The 27,284-nt window shown below is 38.3% G+C and overlaps 1 protein-coding gene across 3 annotated transcripts; it reads right to left on the bottom strand.

Moving 5' to 3' along the window:
• Positions 1-805: 805 nt before the first annotated feature.
• Positions 806-26,660, bottom strand: MFSD1 (major facilitator superfamily domain containing 1). Of its 3 annotated transcripts, XM_039236059.1 has the most exons (16): positions 26,399-26,660; positions 23,830-23,882; positions 22,195-22,307; positions 20,221-20,263; positions 19,850-19,917; positions 18,201-18,309; positions 12,288-12,390; positions 10,397-10,495; positions 9,831-9,942; positions 7,991-8,047; positions 7,501-7,657; positions 6,192-6,289; positions 5,487-5,599; positions 3,764-3,811; positions 2,574-2,631; positions 806-1,242 (listed from the first exon to the last, which is right to left on the bottom strand). In XM_039236059.1, exons 1-16 carry the CDS (start codon positions 26,568-26,570, stop codon positions 1,239-1,241), a joined length of 1,407 nt encoding a protein of 468 aa, XP_039091990.1. In that variant the 5' UTR covers positions 26,571-26,660; the 3' UTR covers positions 806-1,238. The 3 variants fall into 3 exon arrangements, with proteins under 3 accessions (XP_039091990.1, XP_039091993.1, XP_039091991.1); XM_039236062.1 differs by lacking the exon at positions 26,399-26,660 and having other exon boundaries at positions 23,789-23,876; XM_039236060.1 differs by lacking the exon at positions 806-1,242 and having other exon boundaries at positions 2,570-2,631.
• Positions 26,661-27,284: the final 624 nt, after the last annotated feature.

The following is a 27,284-nucleotide window of genomic DNA, read 5'->3' as shown; positions in this document are numbered from 1 at the left end:
TGTCCCTGAAAAGCAAATCACATGAAAAATTTCTCAACTTTAACATATAATATGCTAGGACTAAGTTAAAAAGTATTTAAGCTTGTCAAAGAAATTTTATAACCATATTTTATTTAATCTGAAATATATAAATATTACTTAAGGTCCTACTCTGGAGAAAAAGGTGCTCCACTGACTTAAAGACTATATTTAGGCAAATTTCCTTTATTCCAACTTAGAATTTTTTGTTTGTCTGTTTGTTTAAGAAAGAGTGAGGGAGAGAGCACAAGCTGGGGAGGGGCAGACAGAAGGAGAGACAGAATCCCAAGCAGGTTCCACACCATCAGCACAGAGCCTGATGTGGGGCTCAAACTCACAAACTGTGAGTACATGACCTAAGCCAAGATCAAGAGTCAGATGCTTAAAGGACTGAGCCACCTGGCATCCCTCCAACTTAGATTTTTTTAGAGATCATCTTCCAAATAATTAAGAGTTAAAATCAGTGTTTTAATATTTTTTTTAAAAAATCAAAAGTTTTAAAAGACACCAAGTATTCCTTTTTCAGTGTTTTAATCCATATAGATATGAAATTATTATAATTTAAAGATAATGTTTAGTAATTAATTAGACTGTAGGGGAAAACTCTACCACAAAATTGTATTCCTAAGTGATCAGGGTCCTGAGTAATGGAGATATAAAGAAGCTCAAAAGGGGTCACTGCTCAGCAACCTCTTATAACTAATGAGAGCAGAAGACAACGTGCTATTTGTGAAAATGAAGAAAGTGCATTAAAAAATATCTTTCAAATATCCCCTATCAAAATAGGGAATGCCTATGAAAATGCCATTGTTTATTCTGTATAAAATATCCCTTCAACCCCTCAAAAGCCTTTATTTATTTATTTGTTTTGCTTTAAGATTTAAAGACACACCTTTTGAAAATTATCTCAATATAAGATCCAGGTTTTCCATTATTTACTCTCCTTACTAAAGTTCACCTGCATATGCCAGAGGAACATTCTAAACTTCACTGTTGATTAGCCCACTCCAAAGTAGAATTCTTCAGCAATACACAATTCATAAGACACAGGCCAAAACAGCCATCACAAGTATACTTTGAAATAGGCGTTTTTGAAATATAAATATAATAACTTTCCAGATCATTATTTTTCCTAATGATTAATCTCTAGATTTAAAAAAAATGGAAGTTTTCAAACCAACGATGTGTGCAGCCCATCTCACGACAAACATTTAATCTTCTCATCTGCAAAACACAATGCAGTAAGTTATCAAAAAGGAGAGGAAAAAAACAGATCTCATCTGGTTTACAGTATAAAAACCTATAGTTTTTATAATACTACAGCATTACAAAATATGTAGTAGTGCCAAATTATTAAAGGTTGCACACTTTGCTGAGTATCTCTTAACTCCTCTTGATGGCAAAAGTAACACAAGATCAATGTAGAAAATTTGGAAAATATGGATAAAGGATAATGTATGCCTGTAACCTTACCATTCAAATGGAATTGTTAGTATTTGAGGTTTTTCCTTTCAGTATTTGTTCATCATATACAAGTAAATAAGTAAGAAATACACATGCTTGCATACTTTTTTGAACAAAACAGATATTATGTTCGTATTTTAATCTTTTGTCTACTTAACATCTGGTAGGGTAGGTATCTCTGACTTGGGCCAGGGATGGAAAAAAGTCATCTTGACTTTTAAAATCCTTCTAAAGCATGATTTTAACAACATATTATACAGATGTATCATAATTTATTTAACCATTTCGCCACCTTGGGACATTCATGTCCTTTCCAACTGTTTGATATAACAAGACTGTCATAAAGACATTTAAAACATGTAATACTTTTGGTTATTTTCTCACAATGTATTTCAAGAAGTAGAATTACTATGTTAACAGGGAACTTGAAAGGGCCAAGAATCACCTCTCTAAAAAACAGCTTTGCTCTACAAGATTTTAAGCTATCTAAAATTCACAAAACTTATAATTACATGGTATAGGTTTATAAACACATTTTTAAATCATAAAAAATTCAATATCTAAAAAATCAGAAATTATAACAGGAAATAGAATCCCTCTTATGTTTTAGCATATACTTATGGAAAAAATGAATTTAACTTAAACACCACACTATATAATTCATCTGTTCCAAATGAATCAGAAGACACAGAATGTTAGTACCAGTAGAAGATGAAAAATTATCTCAACTAGTTAAGAAAAGGAAAACATCAGAGACAATGGAAGGGTAAGCCCAGAATAGGAGTTCAGGACAAAGACCTTTCCTCCCATAAATTAAAATACTACAGGTCTCAGTCTCTCTCTCTCTCTTTCTCAGAAAGCAATTTAAAGCCCCAATTCTTCTTTTCCCTTTCATTTTAACCCTTGACATCCACCCTACATAAATTTTCTGAACAAAGAAGAATTTTGTTATAGTAGTTCCAGAGATCACTGTTAGCTAGCTCTCAAACCTCAAGATTAATTTCTTAAAAGTCCAAACCTAATACTTTGAAATAAAATGCTAATGTTTGAGATTTGCAAGTGAAAGACAACTTTTCTCTTTTAATACTTACTCAGCATGGGAAAGTTTTATTTCTTCCCTTTGTTTTGCAGAATAATTTAGGGTCCCCCCTGTAACACAAATAAGCATAGAACGTTTTCTGCAAGGCTATTAAAAGTAAAATTCCAACATCCACTCACACACACACACACATACCACATTTACATTGGTATACCTTAAAGTAACAGTAAAGGCTACAGCAAATGAGAAAGAAATAGTTTGTCTCCTGGAAACTTCCCAAGGGGAAAAAAAATGTACTTTAAAAATCTCTATATGATAGAAATACAAATATCACTCTATAATGTGAGTTTTTTTTTTTTAAGTTTGGATGTAGGTATTTTATTACATCTTATTAACTGGGACATCATATTAACTATTCAATAAGAATGAAAATTAGGAGAAATTAAAGGAAATGACCTAAAATAATTTAAGTAGCAGGTACACACATTTTTCTAGGTACGTAACAACCTTTAGGGGCAAGCCAGTTAGAAAAATTAATAAGGGTAACATCAAAATCTTATAAAAAAAAAAAAAAAGAAAAGAAAATGGGGCTTCTGGATGGCTCAGTTGGTTAAGCATCTGATTTCAGCTCAGGTCATGATCTCACAATTCATGGGTTCCAGCCCGTCAGCCACTGTGCTGACAGCTCAGAGCTTGAAGCCTCCTTCAGACTCTGTCTCTCTCTCCCTCTGCGCCCCTCCCCTGCTCACACTGTCTCTCTCTCTCTCATAAACAAACATTAAAAAAATTTTTTTAAAGGGCAAATGCATATAGAATATACAATAAAAGAAAAATTCTGTAACACCTCATTCTGTATCAAACACTTTCAACCTTAAAATGCAAACTGTAGCCATAAATTTGTATACTTATTTTTTAAAATATGAGACAGTAACACAATAATGGCTTTAAGTTATTTTAAAATCGCCATACTTCTTTATGCTAACATAAAAAAGGCAATCTAAAATGGTATGTTACATAACTTAAACTGGCCAGAAAGAAAATGACAACAATTTTAATAAACCTGAAGTTCCAGAATACATTTATATGTTAAATAATGAATTGTGTTTCTATCACTATGAATGGAATGTCATTATTACACGAACTAAATAAAGCACTGGCCTCTAAAGAGGCATGCAGACAATCCAGGGACCCCACAAGATGATCTATGGTGGTTTAAGAAGAAAATGGCTGAATTCTACTTACCTCGAGCACGATTCACCACATAGAGTAAGACCACAGCTAAAAGTGACACTGGAAGTAGAAAAAACACAGGGCCCTTAAAAAACATGTACTTCTTCTCAATGATTCCTATGCAATCATAATAATAAAGTAAAACTTAGATAAATCTTTATTGGCTGGCATTTAAAAATAAAAACACTACTGGAGTGCCTGGGTACCTCAGTCAGTTAAGTGTCTGACTCTTGATTTCAACTCAGGTCATGATCTCAAGGTCATAATACTGAGCCCCATATCAGGCTCTACATTGGGTGTGGAGCCTGCTTGAGATTCACTACTCCCTCTGCCCCTCCCCTCTCCCAAATCTCCTACCCTACACATCCACTCACATTCTCTCAAAAAAAAAAGTAAAAATAAAAATAAAAACTCTATTCACATCATTTTCCAAAAATCACTAAAAATTATTTACACACCATTTTTTTTCCCATGGGCTACATGAGCCCAGGGATGGCAAGACCTGAAACAAAGAACCTGAGACAGAACGGGCTGACCTACCCATGGATCATCCCTGTAGCTCTTTCCTTTCCCTTTTAAGTAGTAGTCTTTCCTTACACTTCCAAAAACTCCTGCCAGCCACCTGTTTATCTTTTTACATAGAATCAAACAGAAGGAATCTTTCTAGTCTGAAAACACCATGTCCATTTTACAAATTAACCAAATATGAGAACATGGTCATTTGAATCCCAGGAACCCAGAGACCAGGAAAACCTCAGAAAGTCAGAACTTCTATTTTTACCTTAACAAGCGAGGCACACTTAATTTACTTTAAGTTAATATGGCAACAAAAACATTTTTTAAATGGCATGGTTTGAGAATCAAATATACCTGGAATTGTGGACTGAAATTAAACCACATGTTGCATCATCAAAAACAGACAAAAACACTTTCATGACCTAGTATTGTGAATTCTACATCATCAACTTTTTAAAACCAAATAATATGTTTTTGAAATATGACATGCTTATCCTAAAAGTTTGAGGTAATACAATGCATTCAAGCTTTTCATAACAATTATCTACAAATACGACATTTTGAGTATAAATTGTCTTTAATCCCTATAAATGAATTCTGATAAAAATCATCACTAGGGTTTGCCAATTAAACACATGTTAAAGCATAATAATAGACAACTTGATATGTAATATAATAACTTTTTTCAGATAAATACAACTATGTGTATGGTGAAGCCTACCACAGGAAATATACTAGTTTATTTTTGTAGTCTTCAACAGTTCCCAATATTTCCTATTTCTAACCAATAAATCATTGCAGGTAAAAATTAAATTATAGGACTAAGAATAAAAGCAATTTAAAGCTGCCTAATGAATAAATGATGAGCATTCACACCTAAATCACACAGAAGTCCACACATTCACACCAGGGACATACTCGGCACCCTTTAAATGGGTCCACTTAAAAGAAGATAATGTTTTCTAAAAATTGTATTTAAAACAGCATATGAAGCAGATTCCACCACTACCTTTGAAAATAGCCATCTCCCTAAAAAAATGCTTGTGAATCCTCATAGAACTGAGCCACTAGCTTGGAAATTCTGATGTACAGACTAAGAAATAGGCAAATCCAAGAGATATATCTTAGAGATTTGGTTTAAAAGAGGGAAAATGAGAATAAATAAAAACATTCTGCCACATATTAAAAGAAACTAAATGTTGCCACCTCACACACTTACAAGAAACACAGGCAATGAAGAAAACTTCTAAAAACAAATATCCCCGAGTATCCAGTATCATGCCAGCAATGATGGAAATGATCGCCAACCCAAGATTCTGAATGGACTGCATGCTACAATTCAAGAAATATAAAAGCACATTTCAATTTCGAAAGTCTTCACACACAGAGTAACAATTCAATTGAAGCATTAGTATCTATAAACGACATACTATTAGTGTTAAAAGATGTTTTCAACCAGGAATGACCTGATTAGAATTGTTTTTTATCCCATAACTGTTTCTACTACTAGATGTTATGCTCAAAGGTAAGGGAGTCTGTTTTGTTAAGTGAAGTATGAACTCAATTCTTTCCTGCTGAATGAAAGAAAGAGCTAAGTGAATAACAACCACAGTTGCAGTTTCCCCCTTTTGTCTTTTGGGCCAGAGACCAAGCCTCAAATTCCCATTGAGAAGGCCTCTGATAAACAGGCAGCCAAAGTCAATGTCAGAAATCACTTCTAATGGGTTAGCTTAACTCCAGCTCTCTTGTGGAGGATTTCTGTTGCCACAAAAATATCACCCATAGATCAAACTGACTTTTCCAGTGATTTCCAAGTTCAGAGCTGTCCAAGGAACCTGAAGGTGACTGGATTCAGGAAACCAAGAGTTTTACATGATAATTAAATTGATACAGCAGAGAGAGACATTATGGTGCGAACACTTACAAGCCATATGCAGTTCCTAGCTGATGTTCAGGAACCACATACGCCACCATCGGCCACAATGCACAGGCAAGCAATGAATAAGAAATTCCCAGGAGACACTGTAGAAAGCAATACCAAAAAGGATAAAAATCTTAACATTAAACAAAAGGTGATTTTCCTTTGATGCAGATTAGCCAGAGTGACATAAGTGCAAATATATCAACAGTCACACAAGTTTTATTGCAGTTATGCTAAAATTCACATTTGATACACACACACTGTCTTAACCATTTTATATTATGCATATATAACTGACTGGGCTCAGGGTACAATCAAGGATTAAATAAGAAAATAAAGCTCAATTCCAAAATACTATTACCAACGTTTCAGGCAAGCCAATATTCCAATATTTATTAATTACAAATTAAGCAACTGAGGAAACATCACACCAACACTCCATTATATTATCTCTGGGTAATCAACACCTAACTGAAGGGCATGGCAGAGAACTATCATCTAATGCTGACTTTTCTTTAATTAAAAAAGAAAATTTATGATTTAAGTTTAAATAAAATCATCTAAACTTACCATATTGGCAAAGATTAAAAACAGAGCCAATGCCCAACATGGCTAGGATACTAAAAACAGACATGTTTGTGTATTACTGATAAAGCTATAAATGGGTAAAAACTTATTAGAGGAGAAGTTTCACGATGTCTATCAAGATGTTACATGTACAAAGGCCCTCTGATAGCATTTCTACTTCCAGGAATCTGTCCTATAGAAATCTAAGAGTGCAAACATATATGCTCAAGATATTCTTTTATTAATAAGTAAGAAATGCAGCACTTAAGTCTGTGGTCTTTAAAATGACATTCTAAAGAACAATAATAAAACCCTGATGAATTTGTTATCACTTTTTAACCTTCTATAAGTTAAAGACAAAAGAAAGCAAAATCATGAATCCTGGGCTAATGAGGTTTTTGGGTTTTTTTTGTTTTTTGTCTGTTTTTTTGCCACCTATGATGAAAGTACAGAAAAATAAATGGAACCAATAAGCATTTTAGCTTTTATAAGACTAATTTATTTCAAATTTGATTTCAGCACGGAGATTACTATTAAATAAGCCAAATAAAGTTAAAAATGCCTTATGTACTAATAATTAATATTTACTTTAGAAATAGTTATTTTGTAGAAATTAAAACCAAGGCATGGTTCTTCCCACTGTCATAAGCTCTGCTGTCAGAGAAGCTGAGTGTGGCTCTGCACCTGTACTGTACAGAGTCTTCTCTAAAGCCCTGAGCCCCACAAACATCAACAGTGATTTTACCATAGCAATCCAAGGATTCCACAGTGTGAAGGCCAGCAAGATGTGGGCAGCAAGAGTGGTAACCACTGCACACAAAACCCAGATGATGTTCTTCCCTGTTTTATCCACCAGGATCCCAAATATTGGGGACGTCGGAGCTGATATGACATACACGATACTGTCCAGAGAATATGAAAGATCTTTAGTGAAATGTATGACATCCAAAAAGTCCCTAAAACCACTAGGCAAACCAAATCGTAGTTCATTTCATTTAGCATTTTATTTAGCATTCTTCTAAAATGGTCATCAACAGAAATTTAAAGATATAAAGGGTGGTCCAAGACTTCGGCTTTCCATTAATGCAAAGATGGCCTCTCAGGATCAAGTACCAACATAATCTTGGTTACACATACGGATGTTAAGTTGCATGTCTTTGTCTCATAGAACATTTGGTTATAATTATAGACCCACACTAAACACACAATAAGCACTTACAGAATTAATGAAATACCTGTTAATAGCACTTGCTGCCTGGGAAGAAAATCCAAATTTCTCTGTAAAGAAAACTCTAAAATAAAAGAGAGAGAGAGAAAAAAAAATAAGCATTTTAGAGCAACCTATTCTGTTTTCGATAATTAAAACTAAATAAAAACAACTCTTAAGTTTAGCCAACTTTTCCTTCTTGATACTGCTTTCCCATCTTATTTAACATTACCTTCAAACAACTGGACCTAAAGCTTTAGTATTTATATAAATACTTCACTAACTAAATAAAATATACTGATGTCAATTTTTTCATTTTATTTTATTTACTTACCATTTTTTAAGTGTATTTATTTTGAAAGAGAGAGAGAACCAGTGGAGGAGGGGCAAAGAAAAGCGAGGAGACAGAGGATGTGAAGCAGGCTCTGTGCTGATAGCAGAGAACTCATGAACTGCGAGATCATGACCTGAGCCGAAGTCAGATGCTTAACCAACTGAGCCTCATAGGCGCCCCAATATTTTTCATTTTTTTATTTTAAAAAATTTGTTAATGTTTATTTTATTTTTGAGAGAGAGAGAGAGAGACTAAGCATGAGCCAGAGAGGGGCAGGAGAGGAGACACAGAATCTGAAGCAGGCTCCAGGCTCTGAGCTGTTAGCACAAAGCCCGATGCAGAACTCCAACTCACAGACCGGGAGATGATGATCTGAGCTGAAGTCAGATGCTTAACTGACTAAGCCATCCAGGCACCCCCAATTTTTTTTTCATTTTAAATATACAGCAAACAGTACACATAAGTTTTCAGAAAACCAAATATATTACTACATGAAATTAAGAATGCTTCTTTCCCTTAAAGTGGGACTGGGTAGGTTCTGTGCCCAGGGCTCTTGTCTCAAAGTCACATAAAGAGTCTGAATTTAAAGGCTCTGATTACAAAGACACTCAGTACAAAGACACTCATAATACTGCTCTGTTTAAGCAGCTGCCAATGTAAAGGGAGAGGCAGGTGATACAGCAAAAAAAAAAAAAAAAAAAAAAGATTTTGAACCCTGGCATAATTATAATCCTAGCAAATGGAACTGTGGCCAGGCACAACGAGCCAAAGCACTGTTTCCTTTTTCAAGAAGCAGCTTCCAAACAAAGGAATAGAGAGGAACTAAAAAAGAATCCTAATCCAATATAAAGCATTAAAATAAAGCTATATTATGAATCAAAAACTGTTATTAGGTATTTCATCAAAAAAATAATGAAAAGTACTAAGCCAAATATTAAATCTTTTTTTTAAATTTTATTTAATTTTTTATTTTTTTACAAATAGTTTATTGTCAAATTAGTTTCCACATAACACTCAGTGCTCTTCCCCACATGTGTCCTCCTCCATGCCCATCCCCCCTCCCCTCTACATCCATCAGTCCGCAGTTTTTGTCAGCATTCAAGAGTCTCTCATGGTTTGCCTCTCTCCCTTTCCCCCACCATTTCCCCCCTTCTTCTCCCCCTTGTTCCTCCATCAAGTTCCTCCTAATCCTCCTATACGTGCAAACATATGTTATTTGTCCTTCTCTGCCTGACTTATTTCTCTCAGCATAACACCCTCAAGGTCCATCCATGTTGCTACACATGGCCAGATTTCATTTTTTCTCATTGCCATGTAGTATTCCATGGTATAGATAAACCACATCTTCTTGACCCATTCATCTGTTGATGGACACTTAGGCTCAGCCAAATACTAAATCTTAACTAAGCTAAGAAAATCCATTGTATGTCAGGATGTAAAACAATTCCTGTTCATAGCAAAAAAACTAACATTTATGTGATTACATTCTCATTATAATTTAGTCAACAAAAATGGAATGCTAGAGAATACTCACTTCCCAAGTCCAATGAAGGGGAACACTGACACGTAATAGCAGACACAGATGACAAATATCAGCCACAGGGGTAAGGAAAAGTCCTTCACATCAGTTAACTTAATAACTTCACCTTAAAAAGAAAGGGAAGAAACTATCAGCATAATTTTGCATATCTAAGTCAAGACTATTTTTCTTTTATCATGTGATTAACCTCTACCATTCACTTTACAAAATACTTTTCTCAGTAAATTACAGTAACATAGCTTCTGGGAAAACTTAAGAAGATATTAGAAAAAGCAAAATCTAATATCAGTGTCCACTTTCCTGTTCTCTTCCAGGAACACTCATCATTTTGCATTTAAATACAAGAATATAAATGCTGTCAGTGCTTAAGAGAAAAAAAATGTACCCCAAAATTTAGACAAGTAGAAATAGGTTGGTAAAGATGAGGGGTAAAAAAAAAAAAAAAAAAACATGTATTAAGCCTCACTGGGCTTATGACATTACATTAAGAACTTATCTTGTAAATTATCCTCCAAGGTCTGCAATTCCCAAAGCCCCACTTTTCTTGCATTTAGACCAACCTGTTTTTCCTTGTTCTTTGTGAAGGATTCTTTCTGCTCTCTGATCCAAGTAAGCGAGAACCAAGGCACAGATTAGTGAAAGAATACATGTTATGCCTCCTATAATTAAAAAAAAAAAAAAAAAAAAAATTTAAAGAAAGGTTTTTAAAAGAGAATCAGACTGAAGGTTCCTAAGAGGCAGCACCTTACACAACAGCAGAAAACTTAGCAACTGAAAGGATGGCATCTAGATTCATTTAAGAAGACCCTACAATACTAAATCAGGACAGAAAAAAAGGAATAACATGTGGTAAGAACTCAAGAAACAACAATCACTCTTACTATATTATTTCCCAATAGAAGGTTGGAGACTAGACTGGAAAGACTAGAACATACTAATCTAATCTAGGCTGATAAAGCAGAATACAGACTTAAGAAAGTGGATGACCCACTAGCAAATCAGTACTCATTTCTTATCTCCGTCTAAACACTAATTATTGACAGATGCCAGAGGGAAAAATTATAAAAGCAAAGTCTGATTCTGTGATCATCTCATCTTCCTCTAGATTTCTTCCCAAAGTCTGTAACCCTTGAGCCTTCCTACCCTCTGGCAGCCCAAAGGGTCCCACCCTCCCCACAGCACAGCTCACCCAGGCTCTCTTTCCTTTTCATATTCACCATTACTCGCTAAATACTAATCTCGTATTATTTAAGCAAATCAGAATAAAGAGTGAATAAACTTTAGACTTCCCAAGACTTTTAAAAAGAAGATCAGTAAAATAAATGAATCTTTAAATTAATAATGTAGTCTAGCTGAAAACTGCTAAAATGAGAGTCAGTAGGTGTGGGTTCTACTTCTGCCACTAACAAGCTGAATGATCTTGAACACAGAACTTAATCTCTCAGAGTTTCAACTTCTATCTGTAAAATTAGAGGCTTTGAATTGATGGCTCAGATCCTTTCTGGCTTAAAAGTCTTTAAAATTCTCATATTCTCCATTGTGAAGAGGACTAGAAGGAATCCTGAAGAGCATCTGAGAGTAAGAAAGAGGTTTTAAATAAGGCAAGGGATTTTAGAATGCCGGGAGGAACACAGGAATCCCTCGATACGAGCTGCATGTCCAAGATTTCCTCTCCACTGCCCTTTCTCCACCAAGCTATCATCAAGGAATTGTAAGGAATAAAAGGTGGCACAGAATGTTCACCTCCCCATCCCACAGGTCTTTGTAGGGCTCTACAGTGGCCCTGTTACCCACCACGGGGCTCTGCTCAGAGAAAAAGCACAGGTGGTAACTCCAGAAGGCCTCATATGTTTCCCAGTGACCCACCAAGCAATCAGTACAACCCAAGCCTTAGCTAACAGAACTTAGGGCCAGAAGAGACCTATACAGTTTTGGTCAAACACCTGAAATTTTACAGAAAAGAAAACAGAGACACAAAGTTTAACTTCCTTGTCCAAGATGACAGAACTAGTTCGAGCCAGGGCTAGAACCCAGACTCCTGACTCCCAACTTAGTGGAAATATGGTGTCACCTCTGACTTCTATAAAATCTTAGCTCCGTAGGTATACAACTGAATTTGATCAAAAGGAAATCATAATCTCTCTGCTATGGACTAGTAACACTCTACATGTATAAAGTCTCTGTTTCCAGTGTTTTCAGACACACTCTCTTATTTGCTCAGCCTGACAATGCTCAAGTAGATAAAGTGGGCCAAGATTCTCCATTTTAAGTAAATGGAAAGGGTGAAGGATTCACTATTTCTAATTAGGTCCAAGAACCAGGGAACTTCTCAGGAAAAACTATCACCAAAGTGGTCCAACCCCGAGTCCAGTGTTCTTCCCTCTCTACAACCATACGTTCTATGAGATGCTTTCAGAAGACGCAAAATGTGGGACATCAGGATCCACTCACCAATCAGAAGTGTGACCCCAAGAGTTGTGTGACCAGCAGAACCCAACGAAGCTTCAACCTTAGAATACAGCCATCCCATGAGGTTCATGTTTACTGTACTTCCCTGAAAGAAAAGGGAAAAAGTATATAATTTTGATTTGTATATACTCTGTTCAAAAAGGATGTGAGGTGGCTGGAGACACAGATACAACAGGATTCAGATTAAATAAGAGATTTTTTTAAACATTACTAGGAAAAAACTAAGATAAAATCATAGATAAGATTACTGCACCCAAAAAATGCCAGTTTATAAAAAAATGCAAGTATTGAAAACAGCACAATACATTTAGAATTTCCTAGCAGCCAAAGCAAAAATGAAACACAATGAGTGACAAAATTCATAGGGTACCTAAGAATAAAATAAACTTTAGCTCAGAAAAAGCACAGCTTTTGCTGATATTGACACCTTAAAAAAAATCATCCTGTCCATAAAGAGACAGTAAAGATTATAGAAATATAAAAATATAGAAAAAATCATCTTCATTCACTTCTTCAATCAGCAATTACTGAGCCCTGATTGAACCAGTCACTGTTCTAGATACTGGGAATATAACAAAGAACAAAACAGAAAAATCTCCAGCTCTCATAAAGCTTACATTTCAGTGGGGTAGAAGAGATAGAATATGTAGCATATTAAATTGTGATACATAGTTTTAAAAATAAGGAAAAAAACAAAGCAGGGAAGGAGAACATACATAAATCTCACTGAGACTGTGCCTTTGAGTAAAAACTTGAAGGAAGCTAGCTGTCAGGTGAACCGGGGAGGGACAGCGTATTCAGGCAGAAGGAATAGCCAGTAAGTGCACACGGCGTGCTCAAGGAACAACAGGAAGGGCAGGGACTAGAACAGTGTAAGTGAACAAGACAGAAAATGAGAGGACATCCCTGGAGAGGAAACTGGGGGGAGACAGGTTATCAGCTATAATAAGGACTTCTGGCTTTTATTCTATGTGAGATGGGAAGCCACTGGGGTTTTGAGTAGAGAAGTGGCAGGATTACATACACTTTCACAGACTTGCTCTGGCTATTATATTCAAAAGAGACTACAAGTGGTGATGAAGGCAGAAGCAAGGACAGGCGTTAGGGAGCTAGTGCAATAATTCAGAATGGAGATGATGGGTCTTGTGACTAGGTGTATAGCAGTGGGCATGGTGAGAAGTGGTCAGAAAATAGATGTATTTTGATGGTAAAGCTAACAGGGTTTGACAATAGAAAATGTGTGTTGGAGGAGAAGGAGTAATTTAAGACAACACCTAAGGAGATGCCTGGGTGGCTCAGTCAGTTAAGTGTCCGACTTCGGTTCAGGTCATGATCTCATAGTTTGTGAGTTCAAGCCTCTCATCAGACTCCATGCTGACAGCTCGAAGCCTGGAGCCTGCTTCGGATTCTGTGTCTCCCTCTCTCTCTGCCCCTCCCCTGCTTGCACTCTGTCTCCCCCTCTCTCTCAATAAATAAATAAACATTTAGAAAAAAATTTTAAAGATAACACCCAAGGTTTTGCCCAAGCAATTGGAAGAAAAGAGCGGCCCATAACTGAGGATGAGAAAACTACAGCATAAGCTGGTGTGGGGGATAGTAGGTAGAAAAGCAAGAGCTGGGTTTGACATGTCTACTAGACATCTAAATGAAAATGTCAAATAGGAAGTTGCATATAGGGGTGTGGGATTCAGGGGAAAGGCCTGGACAATGATATGAATTCAGGAGCAAAGACACACTATTTAAAAGTTCAAAACTAGGCAAACGATAAGAGACTCTAAAATACAGAGAATAAACTGAGGGTTGATGGGGGTGGGGAGCAGAGAAAATGGGTGATGGGCATTGAGGAGGTCACCTGTTGGGATGAGCACTGGGTGCGGTATGTAAGTGATGAATCACAGGAATCTACCCCCAAAACCAAGAGCACATTGCACACACTGTATGTTACCCAATCTGATAATAAATTATATTCTTAAAAATAATTTTAAATGGTAAATAAATGCTATTGTTTGTATTTTAAAAAGTTCAAAACTAGACAAGATCACCAAGGAAGTGTCAAAAGAAAAGAGAAGATGTCTAATAACCAAGCCCTGGGGCACTCCCGTATTTACAAGTTGAGAAGACCGAGAAGGAATCAGCAAAACAAGCAGAAGGAGGAGATAGGAAGGCAAGAGGGAAAGCACGCAGTGTCCTGGAACAAAAGAGAAGAAATCAAGGTAAGGGGAATGTTAGCTGTTTTATTTATTTATTTTTTTATAGTTTATTTATTTTTCAGACAGAGAGAAACAAGAGTATGAGTCGGGAAGGGGCAGAGAGAGAGGGAGACACAGAATCTGAAACAGGCTCCAGGCTCTGAGCTGTCAGCACAGAGCCCAATGCAGGGTTCAAACCCACAAACCGTGAGATCTGACCTGAGCCAAAGTCGGATGCTGAACCGACTGAGCCACCCAGGTGCCCCAAAAGTTAGCTGTTTTAAATGCAATCGATAGGGCAGACACTGAAGACTGAGAAATGAACATGTCCTCAACAATATTCTCACAGTAAACACGATAGCAAACTTCACATGGCTTTTTTTTTTTAATATTTTTTAAAGTTTATTTATTTTGAGAGAGAGACAGACAGACAGGGCATAAGCAGGAGAGGGGCATAACCCCAAGCAGGCTCCACGCTGTCAGCACAGAGCCCAACACAGGGCTCAAACTCACGAACCGTGAGATCCAAGATGAAGAGTAGAGCGTTCAACCACCTGCACCACCCAGGTGCCCCACAGATGGCTACTTCCTACAAAATGCTAGCCTATGGCATTACTCAAATGAGCAATAACGTATAAATGGAGCAATAAGGTATAAAACTAGAAATTTTCCTCATTATCATTGGAAATAAAAGCTTCTCAAAAATAGGGATGTCACCTTAATAAACCTTTAATTCTAAAATGCTTAACACGACATGGCTTAACAAGTAATAAATATCTGTTGAAATAATAAGTTTAAAACACATTACAAATGAAAATCAAAAGGGTGCTGGACTCCCAACCCCCCAGTAAGAGATAGATAATAAAAGTGAGAAGGCACTTTCACTGCCTGAAGGCATAATGGTAACAGATCAAGCGTCCAAAATCAGACAAACTCATAGCGCAGGCTACAGAAAAGGAGATGTAAAGCCAGAACCTCTCTGACCATTTTGAATATGCATGAGGACCAGGCAAGTGCAAAAACACCAAAACCCCATCTACCCCAACAGCTCTGTAATGGAATCCTTTGGTTTTGTGCATCTCACGAGGATCTTAAGCACAGAAATCAGCTCAAAGTTGAGCCACCCTGGCTGAAGAGGTGCCTGCTTGAGGTCTCGCTTATTCCACCTCCTCCTCAGCTCCCCCCATTACCCCAAAAATCCCCACCTTGCATCCTAGAAGCCCCAGAGATTCCTTTCCAGAAACCTGGGGCTCCTCAGAATGCAGCTTGGGGGGGGGGGGGGGGGAGGCGGAGACTGCAAGTGAATGGATTAGAGCTAATTTGTGACCTCACAGAAAAGAACCTGAAACTCACTAGTGACAACACTGGTGTTGCCAGGATTGCATCTTACATCCTTGTTTGATAAGTTATTACACAACAAGACTCACAATCTGCCACAGACGTATCTGGACTTGCACAAGATACATAATCAAGTACTCAGAATATTCTTGTGGATAAAATTTAGACAATATAGGAAATCACACTAGCTAAAATTACAAATTAAAGTAATATTTAAGTGTTTCTAATCAATTTGATAAAATGACTTTTTAAAAAAAAAATTTTAATGTTTTATTCATTTTTGAGAGTGGGAGCAGGGGAGGGACAGAGAGAGACAGGACTAGAAGATCTGAAGCAGGCTCTGAGCTGCAGCAGGAAGCCCACTGCGGGGCTGGAACTCACAAATCATGAGATCATGACCTGAACCAGTATCACACGCTCAATCAATTGAGCCACCCAGACACCCCTAAAATGACTTTTTTTAATGTAATAATAGTCTGTACTATCAAAGCTATAATAAAAAGGATCCTTCCATATCCCACAGAAGGGGGTGTAAATATTGCTGCGAGGATAATATGGGAATATTATTATACAAACCCTAACAAATCCTCTAGACTCAATTTCATTCCCAGCAACCTAGCCTCAGGAAACAACCAGAGACGCAGGCAAGTTTTGCAGAATGTCACACAACAGCAGCACTGTTTATAATCGTGAAAAATTAGAAAGAACTGCATGTACAAGACCCGCAAAAATGTTCTATAGATGACACATATATGCCATATACTTCATATAATGAAATAATATGTTAAAAAACTTGTTGTTCTGAATTTCTTCTTTCCTAAGAATATATTACAAGCATTTTCATGCCATTTTGGAACCTTGGTCTTTTGAACCCTGATTTCCAATGGCAAGGATTTTTTGTTTTTTTAAATCTCCATTCATAGGAGTTTGTGAGGAAAAAAAAATGTAACGGAGTTTGGGATTGCCAAATACCTTACAGGTTGCACTAATAAAAGTATAATGTTGTTTCCTACCAAACCAAACTGGAAACACCATGAACATTTCCAGGTTTCAAATGCTGGGAAAAGTAGTGACCACCTGCAGGAAGCCCAGGCAGGCCAGAGCACCATAGTCAGGGAGCTGAAACCCATGTCACATGGCTTAGACGACCACAGGAAATGAGCATGTCCGACCAAGAATTTATAAGCCATCTTTACAAGCAAAGCGCTGGTGTAGTGGAGGAAATAAACGTTAACTGGATCGCAAAAATGGGAGCAATCAGAAAATACTTGTGGAGGCAGATTTCATCTCTATGTGAGACTGAACTGTAAAGTTAACTGAAGTAGATGAGTTGCCCTATCACAGAGAGAGCTTCCAATCACTGGAAATGTGCAAGGAGAGTCTAGATGGCCATATGTGAAGACTTTCATAGCAGGGATGCTGAAAGTGGGCAAAGAAATTAGATAACAAAACCTGTAAGATCCTTCCCAAGGCTCAGATTCTTTGAACTAATGAAAGCTCAGTTTGTCTTTTTAAAATGTTTCCTAAGTGAAATAAAGGTAGGAATGCCTTAATTAAAGGAAGGTAAATGCTATTCTGTGGTCTAGAGATATATAAAAAATCAATACCTACTTTATCAAACAAAAATATACTTCATCCTGTTATTTTTAAGAGATAACTACAGGGGCGCTTCAGTGGCTCAGTCGATTAACTGTCAGACTTCAGCTCAGCTCATGATCTCGCAGTTCATGAGTTCCAGCCCCACATCGGACTCTGCTGACAGCTCAGAGCCTGAAGCCTGCTTTGGGTTCTATGTCTCCCTCGCTCTGCCCCTCCCCCACTCACACACTGTCTCTCTCTCTCTCTCAAAAATAAATAAACATTAAAAAAACCTTTTTTTAGGGGCGCCTGGGTGGCTCAGTTGGTTACGCATCCAATTTTGGCTCAAGACATGATCTCGCGGTTTGTGGGTTCGAGCCTCGCATCAGGTTTTGTGCTGACAGCTCTGAGCCTAGAGCCTGTTTCAGATTCTGTGTCTCCTCTCTCTGCTCCTCACCTGTTCATACTCTCTCTGTCTCAAAAATAAATAAACATTTAAAAAAAACTTTAAAAAATTTTCTTAACATTTATTTATTTTTGATGGTGTACGTAGGGGAGCGGCAGAGAGAGAGGGAGATACAGAACTGGAAGCAGGCTCCAGGCTGAGCTGTCAGCACAGAGCCCGACACAGGGCTCAAACTCACAAACTGTGAGATCATGACCTGGGCTGATGTCAGATGCTTAACCAACTGAGCCATCCAGGCACCCCTAAAAAAAAAAAAACTTTTAAAGATAACTACAAGATTAATCTCTTGCTTCCCATTTGGCTTTATTACTTTGTCATACTTACAATTCTAGCCATGCTAAGTTGGAGTCCAAACACCAAGTTTAATTCTTTGCCTTTAAACCAACTCACAGTATATGTATTTTGGGCAACTGCTAAGGACTCCCCACCAATCCTAAAAATGAGGAAAGGAAGAAAAGTCACAGCTTTTACAGAAATACCACAGTGAACAATACAAGTTTAAATTTTTGACAACCTTCGTATTAGAAGATGGGATCTACGTTCCCACTCCTGAATCTAGGTGAGCTTCAGACTGCTTCAACCAACATAATAATGGTGGAAATGGTGCTGTGTTATCAAAGGTGACATCTGCCTTTTCACTCACACTTGGAGGCCCTGAACCACCTGGTAAAAAGTCCAACTACCCTCAGTACGCCACGCTATGGGGAAGCCAAGCCACATGGAGAGGCCGCATGTAGGCACTCCATCCAGTAGTACTAGTCTTCAAGTCATCCCAACACCGGAACCAGATGTGTGAGTCAACAAGATTTCAGATGATTCCAATCCCCAACTTTGCATGAATGTTTCGAGCTGAGGCTCCAGACATCAGGCGCATAGACAAGCCATCCATGCTGTACCCTGTCCAAATTCCTGATCCAACAACGTCCACATGCACATTGTAACTGCTGTATGACACTGCTAAATTTTGGGGAATGTGGTGTGCTGCCATAAAAACCATGACCTGTAATAAAAGAGTCTGGATTACATTATTACCTACACTATAAAAAATGTCTATGTGGGAAGAGTGGTTCACACTTGTAAAAATATAAAAATTCATTTTTCAGGCCAATCCCTTTCATATTTGACATTTTCCTATTTCCTGGGTTTTAACTTGCCTTCTATAAATTCTACATATTGACCACTCCCCTCTAGGCTTTCACTTAGGAGATTCTCCTCCATATCCTAATACTGAACCCTCCTCGCTTTGTCCTAATCCAAAAATATTCCCCCTCTTTTCTACTAATCCAAATCCTATACTAATCAGCCCAAACATCCTTCATCTCTGAGGCTGTTTCTGTCCACACTTTCATCTCTGAATCCCTTTCAAATTTTTATATACATTTTATTTCCTTCTCTCTCACTTAGAGCACTTGGTGGAGTATGCCACATATGTCTACATGTCTCCAGTACTTCTAAAAAAGCTTAAATAAGTTATGTCATCAGCATCTCTCAGGGCAGGAAGACCAAGGCTGGACTCAGAATGGACTTACTGAATAGACACTGAAATTCATAAAGAGTAATCAATCTATCGGTATTTTGCTCATTCAAGCCTCTTTAACAGGATTCAAAAGGACGTGCACATTATCCACTAAGAAACAGCAAAATCACCAGCCTACAAATTGATGTCTATACTTTTCTAAATGATGCTTAAATCCGTCTTCAATACAACAAAAAAACAAAACACCAAAGAAAAATATTATTTATAGAGAACTATTTAATATCCAAACAGCGAAGAGAGTTAACTATGACCACTCAAAATTGTTCCTTAAAGGAAAAGACAATAAACAGTTCTGATATATGTAGCTAGATTTTGAGGAATTGATGTAATTCTCCAGAAGAGAAAATAATAGATTTTTTAAAAATCTTAAATAAATTGATAGATGAACACACGAACAATAATACATTAGAATGAATGAAATTAATATATAACTTACCCAAACACAAACCTTCCAAATTCCATCAGCCAAAAAGCATTAAATATTCCACCCAGAGCAAAAACTACCTACAATTTAGAATATAATGTAGAATCAATGAAAAAGTGAATTTCAAGTATTCAAGAGAAATAAATAATTTACAAATCAATAACAACTTCTATAATGGTTTTAACATCCCTTCTCAGTAAATATGTGAAATTTAAATATTAATGTTCATGTAGCTCAAGGCTTAAAAGGGACCATGCATTATGCTACATGGGTATTTCTGGACCCTGTTTAATTAAGGCAGGCCTTCAATAAACACATTTTTCTGGTAGAATTAGACAAGAAGTCACTGTTACATAATCACTGAATGCTTTGGATTTTCTTACCTGTCCAATGCAAACAAAGCAGCTAAAAATAATGGTGCCCCATCTGTTAGAGAAAGAAAGAGAATGAATTAAGAGTCTGTCACCAAGTCCTTCAGTAATAATCTACTTCAGTTTTCTTTATCCCCATCCATTCCCTCTAAGGAAAGAAAAACAAAGTGCTGATCTGTCCCTAAAATCAGTAGCTTTCCCAGGCTAAATGCTAATCTACGCAAGTCTTGACTTGTAAGGAGATTCCAGAAGCTTTAGCAATGGCATATTAGTTTAAACCATTATCATCCCTTAAACAAAACTTGTTAAATAATCTTTAAGAAGTTCTCAGGGTTCCCACTTAAAAATGGACATTCTTTATAAAATTACTATTAATAATTTAGAATTTATTCCAAGATTAAGTAATTTTAAGTGGTTACAATTCCTGATAACCATTTTTATTTTATTTTGTTTCCTGTTTGTGGTTTTTGTTTGTTTGCTTTTTGCTTTTTTTTTTTGAGTATAGTTGACCCAGTGTTATATTACTTCCAGGTATACAACATAGTGATTTCACAAGTTTATACATTATGTTATGTTCACTACAAATATAGCTGCCATCTGTCACCATGCGTTGCTATTACAATACCATTGCCTATATACCCTATGGTGTGCCTTTTATTCCTGTAACTTATCCATTCCATAACTAGAAGCCTGTATCTCCCACTCCCTTTAAGCCATTTTGGCCAACCCTCCATCTCCCTCCCCTCTGGCAACCATCAGTTTGTTTTCTGTATGGGTAAGATTCTGCTTTTAGTTTGTTTATTCATCGGTTTGTTTATTTGTTTTTTTAGAATCCACATGATTGAAATCATATGGTATTTGTCCTTCTCTGTCTGATTTATTCCATGTAGCATAACTATTTTTAAAAGGACAAGTATCAGTTAAGTTAATACAATTACAAATCTGCCTACTCACACATTCTGCACTTTGAATATCTGATTAACATTTCCCCAGAGTAATAAAACATCAGTATTAGAACAGTCCCTAAAGATCCTATGAGGAAACCATACTCCTGAAACTCAAGTCCCTCTCAAGATCCTCATGAAATGGCCATCCCACATTCTACTGAATGTTCTCTAGCACTGGAAAACTTGCTATGATCCCAATGCAATTCACTACCCCTCATCAACCTTGACCAAACAAAGTCTTCATCATACTAAGTGGAATCTGTCCCCCTGAAGTTTTAAGTTAATTCCATCCCTTTACCAAGCAAAATAAATTTAATTCCTCCTTTATACTTAATCCTTCAAAATTTTTAAGGCCCCAAACCTAAACACTTTCTCTTCAATCCTTTCCCATCATACATGGTTGAAAGATCCTTGACCATTTTCCCCTCTGCCTCCTGAAAATATTCCCAGACTACATCCCCCTTAAAGTCTCCACTAACAATATATACACAATCATAAAGATGAAAAGTGACAAAGCTTATTATGTTATTCCTTCCTCAGCCACAGAAGTGGCCACAAAAATTTCAATGCCCAAAGGCAAGAAGAGAAAATCTCACTGGGGACGGGAAAGGCAAATACTATGTATGAGCCAAATACCGTACATCTATCTCTTTCAATCCTCATAACCACCATGTAAAGTAGGCATTACTACCCATACTTTACCAATAAAGAAACTAAAGCTCAGGAAGTTAGGACAGCTCACAGTAAGAAGTGGAGCAAGTGGCAGCAATGGGATTCAGACCTTGTTTGCCTGATCCCCAGTGAGGACAAAATTTATACTTTTAGATAACTGAGTTACCATATTCCATTAGTAGCAGTACAGTCCCAATCTTAACTGAAATACCAACCAAGTTTCAAAAGTCAATTCCAGGAACATAAAAAAATCATAAAATCACAGTCGATACAGAATTTTATTCAGTTCTTCCTAGAAATATTTTAACTAATTCTGTGCTTTCCTAATAATATTTTACCCACAGGTGAGAATGTTTTTCAAGCTTACCGTATTCCGAATACTCGGTCTATCAAAAAGCCACCAAAAAAACTCAAAACCACATTGGGCCAAGAATACCAGGCATACAGCATCATGAATTTCGTGGTATTCACCTGCATATCCTATATGAAAAGAAAATAAAACTTTTTTTTTCCAAACAGTTAAGTTTAGCAACAAATCAGAACATTATTTTTGTGTAGGGCAGTAGTTTCTTAATCATTTGTAGTCACTAACTGCTTTGAGAATCTCATGTCTGCTATGGCCCCTGCCTCAGAAAAAAATGGTCATACCTGGGCTCCCTGGGAACCTCCTGGGTCCACATGCCTTTTCAGAGGCCTCATGGAGTCCAGGGTCAATTAGATTCCCCCTTACTGAGACCACCTCCATCTACATCTGCCTATATCTTCTACACTCTTATTCCCATTATACTATATGCATTGGTGCCCCCCCCACCACCAACACATGGAAAAAGACTATCTTAGCCTATCCCTACCTCTCCCAACTAACTCCTGCCTTCTTTCCCTTTCATTCTAGAATGTGAGGGGCCAATCTATTTCTTCCTGGCCAAAGGGAGAAATCTAAATACACAAGAAAATAGGGGCTTCCAGGTGGCTCAGTCGGTTTAATGCCGGATTCTTGGTTTCAGCTTAGGTCATGATCTCACAGTTCATGAGTTTGAGCCCCATAACAGGCTCTGTGCTGACAGCATGAACCCTGCTTGGGATTCTCTCTCTCTCCTTTATCTGCCCCTCCCCTGCTCTCTCTCTCTCTGTCTCTCAAAATAAATAAATAAATTTTAAAAAGTTAAATACACAAGAAAAGGAAAATTTTTAAATTTTAAAAATGAAAGAACTAGGTGCCTGGGTGGCTTGGTCCATTAAGTGTCTGACTCTTGGTTTCAGCTGGAGTCATGACCTCACGGTTTGTAAGTTCCAGCCCCACATCGGCCTCTGTGTTGACAGCGTGCAGCCTGCTTAGGAGTCTCTCTCCCTCTCTCTCTGCTCTTCCTCTGCTCTCTTTCTCTCTCAAATAAATAAATAAATAAATCTTTAAAAAAAATATGAACGAACAGGGATGCCTGGGTGGCTCAGTCAGTTAAGCATCCACCTTCAGCTCAGGTCATGACCTCACAGCTCAGGAGTTAGAGCCCCACGTCAGGCTCTGTGCTGACAGCTTCAGATTCTGTGTCTCCCTCTCTCTCTGTCTCTCTCTGACTCATGCTCTGTCTCTCTCTCTCAAAAATAAATATTAAAGAATAAAATTTTTAAATGAAAGAAAAATAACAAAGACATATTTATGAAAGCAAAAAGTTATTGCTACCCAATCATTTGCCATGATTATGCAACTGGAGAGTGAAATGCAAACAAAAATCTGCTAATACTTTTTGGCATTTCTGTGGAAATAGCACTTAATTATTTATTTAAAATATAAAACAGTATCAAGTCACAAGTGCTATAAATGAAGTCTTTGTGGCCACTCATTTCAACTCAGTAACACTCCTTGGTACATATGGATTTGACTACGGATGTTAACATGAACTTAATGGACAATGTTTCAGATTAGGCAATCTGAGACCTGACCATGCCTCAACAACTATACTTACGCCAAAGCCAATGAAAGAGACAAGGTGAAAAGTCGATTTACCCGTTTCACTTGAGTCTGAAGGGCAGCAGGATTATCATAGCAAAAATAGCTGCCTAGAATAAAGAACAACAAATATTTCATAGGTGATAATACTGCCCATGTAAAAGTTTCAAGCTGCAAATACTACTCAAATGGTGATTTTCAACGTTTATATGAGGGGCTTGAGGATTGACATGTGGACCACTTCCTTTCCACTAATATTTTTTAAGTTGTAGCCAAACAATGCTGAGAAAACATGCCAAATCATTTACAAATACTTATGTGCATATATAGCAAATATTGGGACCTTAGATTAAGAAGTTAATGAACTAATTGTTCTTCCATTTTACTTTTATCTTTCATATGTTTATTATTTTTTAGCATCTTCATGAAGCAGCTACATTTTCCATATTTAAAGCTACCAACACACACACACACACAGGATATTTAATAAACATCCTCAGCAATTTCCTAATAATGTTACCTGAGGTCACCACTTACCATGAGAGCACAAGAATGTAGTTTAACTACTCTTTCTGTTTGAAGAATCTAACTCTACAAACAGAATACCCGAGATCAAATAATTTAGTGAATAAAGCACCAGGATTGAAGAAGAAACAGAGTTCTAAAAGATTAAGTTAAAACATGATGATAAAGTCTGTGTGGGTAAGACAGCAGTGTAGAGAGGTTTGATACTCATGCATTCAGATTTGAAGGAATATAACTGGGAGAGGGGGGCGCCTGGGCGGCTCAATCGTTAAGCATCCCACTCTTGAGTTCAGCTCAGGTCTTGATCTCAGAGTTCTTGAGTCTGAGCCCCGCACCCCGCTCTGCACTAGTGATGTTGCCTGCTTGGGATTCTCTCTCTCCCAATCTCTCTCTCCCTGCCTCTACCCCCCTTGCTCTCTCTTTCAAAATACATAAACTTAAAATAATAAAAATAAAGTAATATAACTAACAGATTTTTAATGGGCTACAAGATAATACTGCGCCCACTTCTTCACTTTCTAGAAGTACAAATTAGAAGCTACCAGTTCAAAACAAAGCAAATTATCATTATAAATATATGAATCTGGCTTCTGAAACCAGGCAGTTAACCAAAATTTACCAAAAATAATGTCTGCTTGAGTGGGGCAATTCTAAGTGTTTTGTATAGTTCTTGTTTTTGGTTTCTAAACTCAGCAAATTGTGATTCCTGCTTTAACTGCTGTATAGGCTACCAATGTCATGCTTTAAAGCTTTGATGGGCATCATCTTTCCACAAATTGTAGGGGAAGGGATGCACAAAGAGTTGCAAGGAAACTAAGACCAAACCATCTTTCATGCCTGTTTAAGTATTCCAGCAGCAGCATCAAGTGATCCACCATACTAATGTTCTAAACCTGTCGATGACACTGGTTTTAGCCAGCCCCCTGCAAAGCACATTATTACTTCCATAACAAACTGACATTAGAATGCTTCTGAATACATCAGTTGCTGGAATACAAACAGGTGTTTTTATTTTTATTTTATTTTTTTTTAATTTTTTTAATGTTTTATTTATTTCTAGGAGAGAGAGAGAGAGAGACAGCGTGAGCAGGGGAGGGTCAGAGAGAGAGGGAGTCACAGACTGAAACAGGCTTCAGGCTCTGAGCTAGCTGTCAGCACAGAGCCCGACTCGGGGCTCGAACCCACGAACCGCGAGATCATGACCCAAGCGAAAGTCTTAACCGACTAAGCCACCCAGGCGCCCCAAGAGCATCCACATTTTAAACTCAATCTCCTTTTCAAAAAGGTTAATATTAGTAAGCACCAACTCCAGGATACAAAAATAATTTGACAACTGAGTTATTTGNGAAATAGGCTCCAGGCTCTGAGCTGGCAGTCAGCACAGAGCCCGACGCGGGGCTCGAACCCACGAACTGTGAGATCATGACCTAAGCGAAAGTCGGACGCTTAACCGACTAAGCCACCCAGGCGCCCCCAAACAGGTGTTTTTAGAACTATCTTAAGAAACTGCTTTCTGAGCCCTCAGATTTCGTAACCGAAACCAAATACCGCCAAGACTAACCACCCCAGTCCAGCAGGATTACTTCACTAGCGGCAAAGCGGAAGAGTAAGAGAACACAGCTACTGAAGCTATCGGCAAGCCACACTCCTCTATTTTACCCAAAGACGATGGGAAACAGACTGCTAACGTGTTATTTACTTAAACGCGGGGCGGGGGGTGCTTAGGAGTGGGTAGTTAAATCTTTCTGAACCCCTTCTTAACAAAGAATAACGACGGAGCTTTAACGATACAGAGATTGCTTCACTTCTACGGCCCCAGGGAGCGGGCTGCTAGCCTCTGGGACTTCTCGGGAGAGCAAAGGGTGGGACACAACTCGCCCAGTTCAGTCCCCCGACTCCCACCAGCCAGATGCCGAAGAGCTAGCGTGCGGTCGCGGGAGGGGGCTGTGGGGGGTGGGGTGGGAAAAAGCTCAGAAGCTGAAACGAGAAGCCGCGCTGAGGCCGCGTGGCGGCTGTCAGCTCAGGGCGGATCTCCGGGCTCCGAGTAAAAATCGGAAATTTCTTGATTATCAGCCCCACCCTACCCAGTCAGATGGCTCACCGAAGCCCAGGAAGCACATCAGCAACAGCACCAAAAGCCGGTGCGCCAGGCGACTAGGGTCGCAGAGGGCCGGCAGCGCCCCGGGGACGGCGGCGACGGCCGAAGCCCCTCTGCCGTCCTCGCCGGGGCTGCCTTCCAGCAGCGCCCGCGCTTCCTCATCGTCCTCTCCCATTGAGCCAGGGAGAGACGGACGCAAGACTGCTAACTCCGAAATAAAGCTCCGCGGCCAAAAGCCGAGCGAAGAATGTGTTCACATGACTGCAACAGCTCACGTGTCACCAGGGCAGGTCACGCCGAGCTACGCTCACGTGAGCCGTCCTGATCACGTGGTGGGCAGAACTCGCCGGGTAGGTGGAGAGGGCGAGTTTTCACCGTCCCTTTCCCCGGGGAGGGGTGGGGGGGGGGGGCTGGGTAAGGGGCTCAGCTCCGGCCTTCTACAAACCGGCAGCGCTTTGTGTTTCCGGCCGTGCCCTGGTTGCAGACTGCGCAGCTCCACCGGAAGAAAGGGCGGAACTTGCATCCAGTTGGACGCCAGGCTCTTCCCGCGGGATCGGACGTGGGCTGGAGACCCGGAAAGAGGCGCCGCCCTTCTCGCAGCTTTGCTCTCCGCATCCTTTTTGGGTGCTCTTAATACTCACATACTTGATTGAGCGCCTGATGATATGTCGTGACATGCCAGGTACTGGGAATACAAAATGTCATAAGATAAGCTTTTGGACTTCAAGGTGTTTACGGTTTAGTTGGAGGTATTGACAAAAACTGGTATTTTAAAAAACTAGCTGAATGGACGAATGTAATGAGAACAGTGACTGAAATAAGCACTGAATTTTATGCTTATTTCTATGCTTATGCCCAAGAAGGACATTTCGGAAAGGGAGAACAGGTG

The sequence above is a fragment of the Hyaena hyaena genome, unplaced genomic scaffold (assembly GCF_003009895.1).
Source record: "Hyaena hyaena isolate Hyena2069 unplaced genomic scaffold, ASM300989v1 scaffold_105, whole genome shotgun sequence".
Classification (NCBI taxonomy): Eukaryota; Metazoa; Chordata; class Mammalia; order Carnivora; family Hyaenidae; genus Hyaena; species Hyaena hyaena.
Note: the sequence above shows the minus strand (reverse complement) of the source record. Positions and strands in the feature narration are given on the sequence as shown.

Coding starts and splice junctions, on each gene's coding strand:
- MFSD1 (XM_039236059.1), bottom strand. CDS start 26,570: ATGGGAGAGGACGATGAGGAAGCGCGGGCGCTGCTGGAAGGCAGCCCC. Junction 23,883..26,398: donor GATGTGCTTCCTGGGCTTCG/GTGAGCCATCTG, acceptor TCTTTATTCTAG/GCAGCTATTTTTGCTATGAT. Junction 2,632..3,763: donor TGTGGTGAATCGTGCTCGAG/GTAAGTAGAATT, acceptor TTTGTGTTACAG/GGGGGACCCTAAATTATTCT.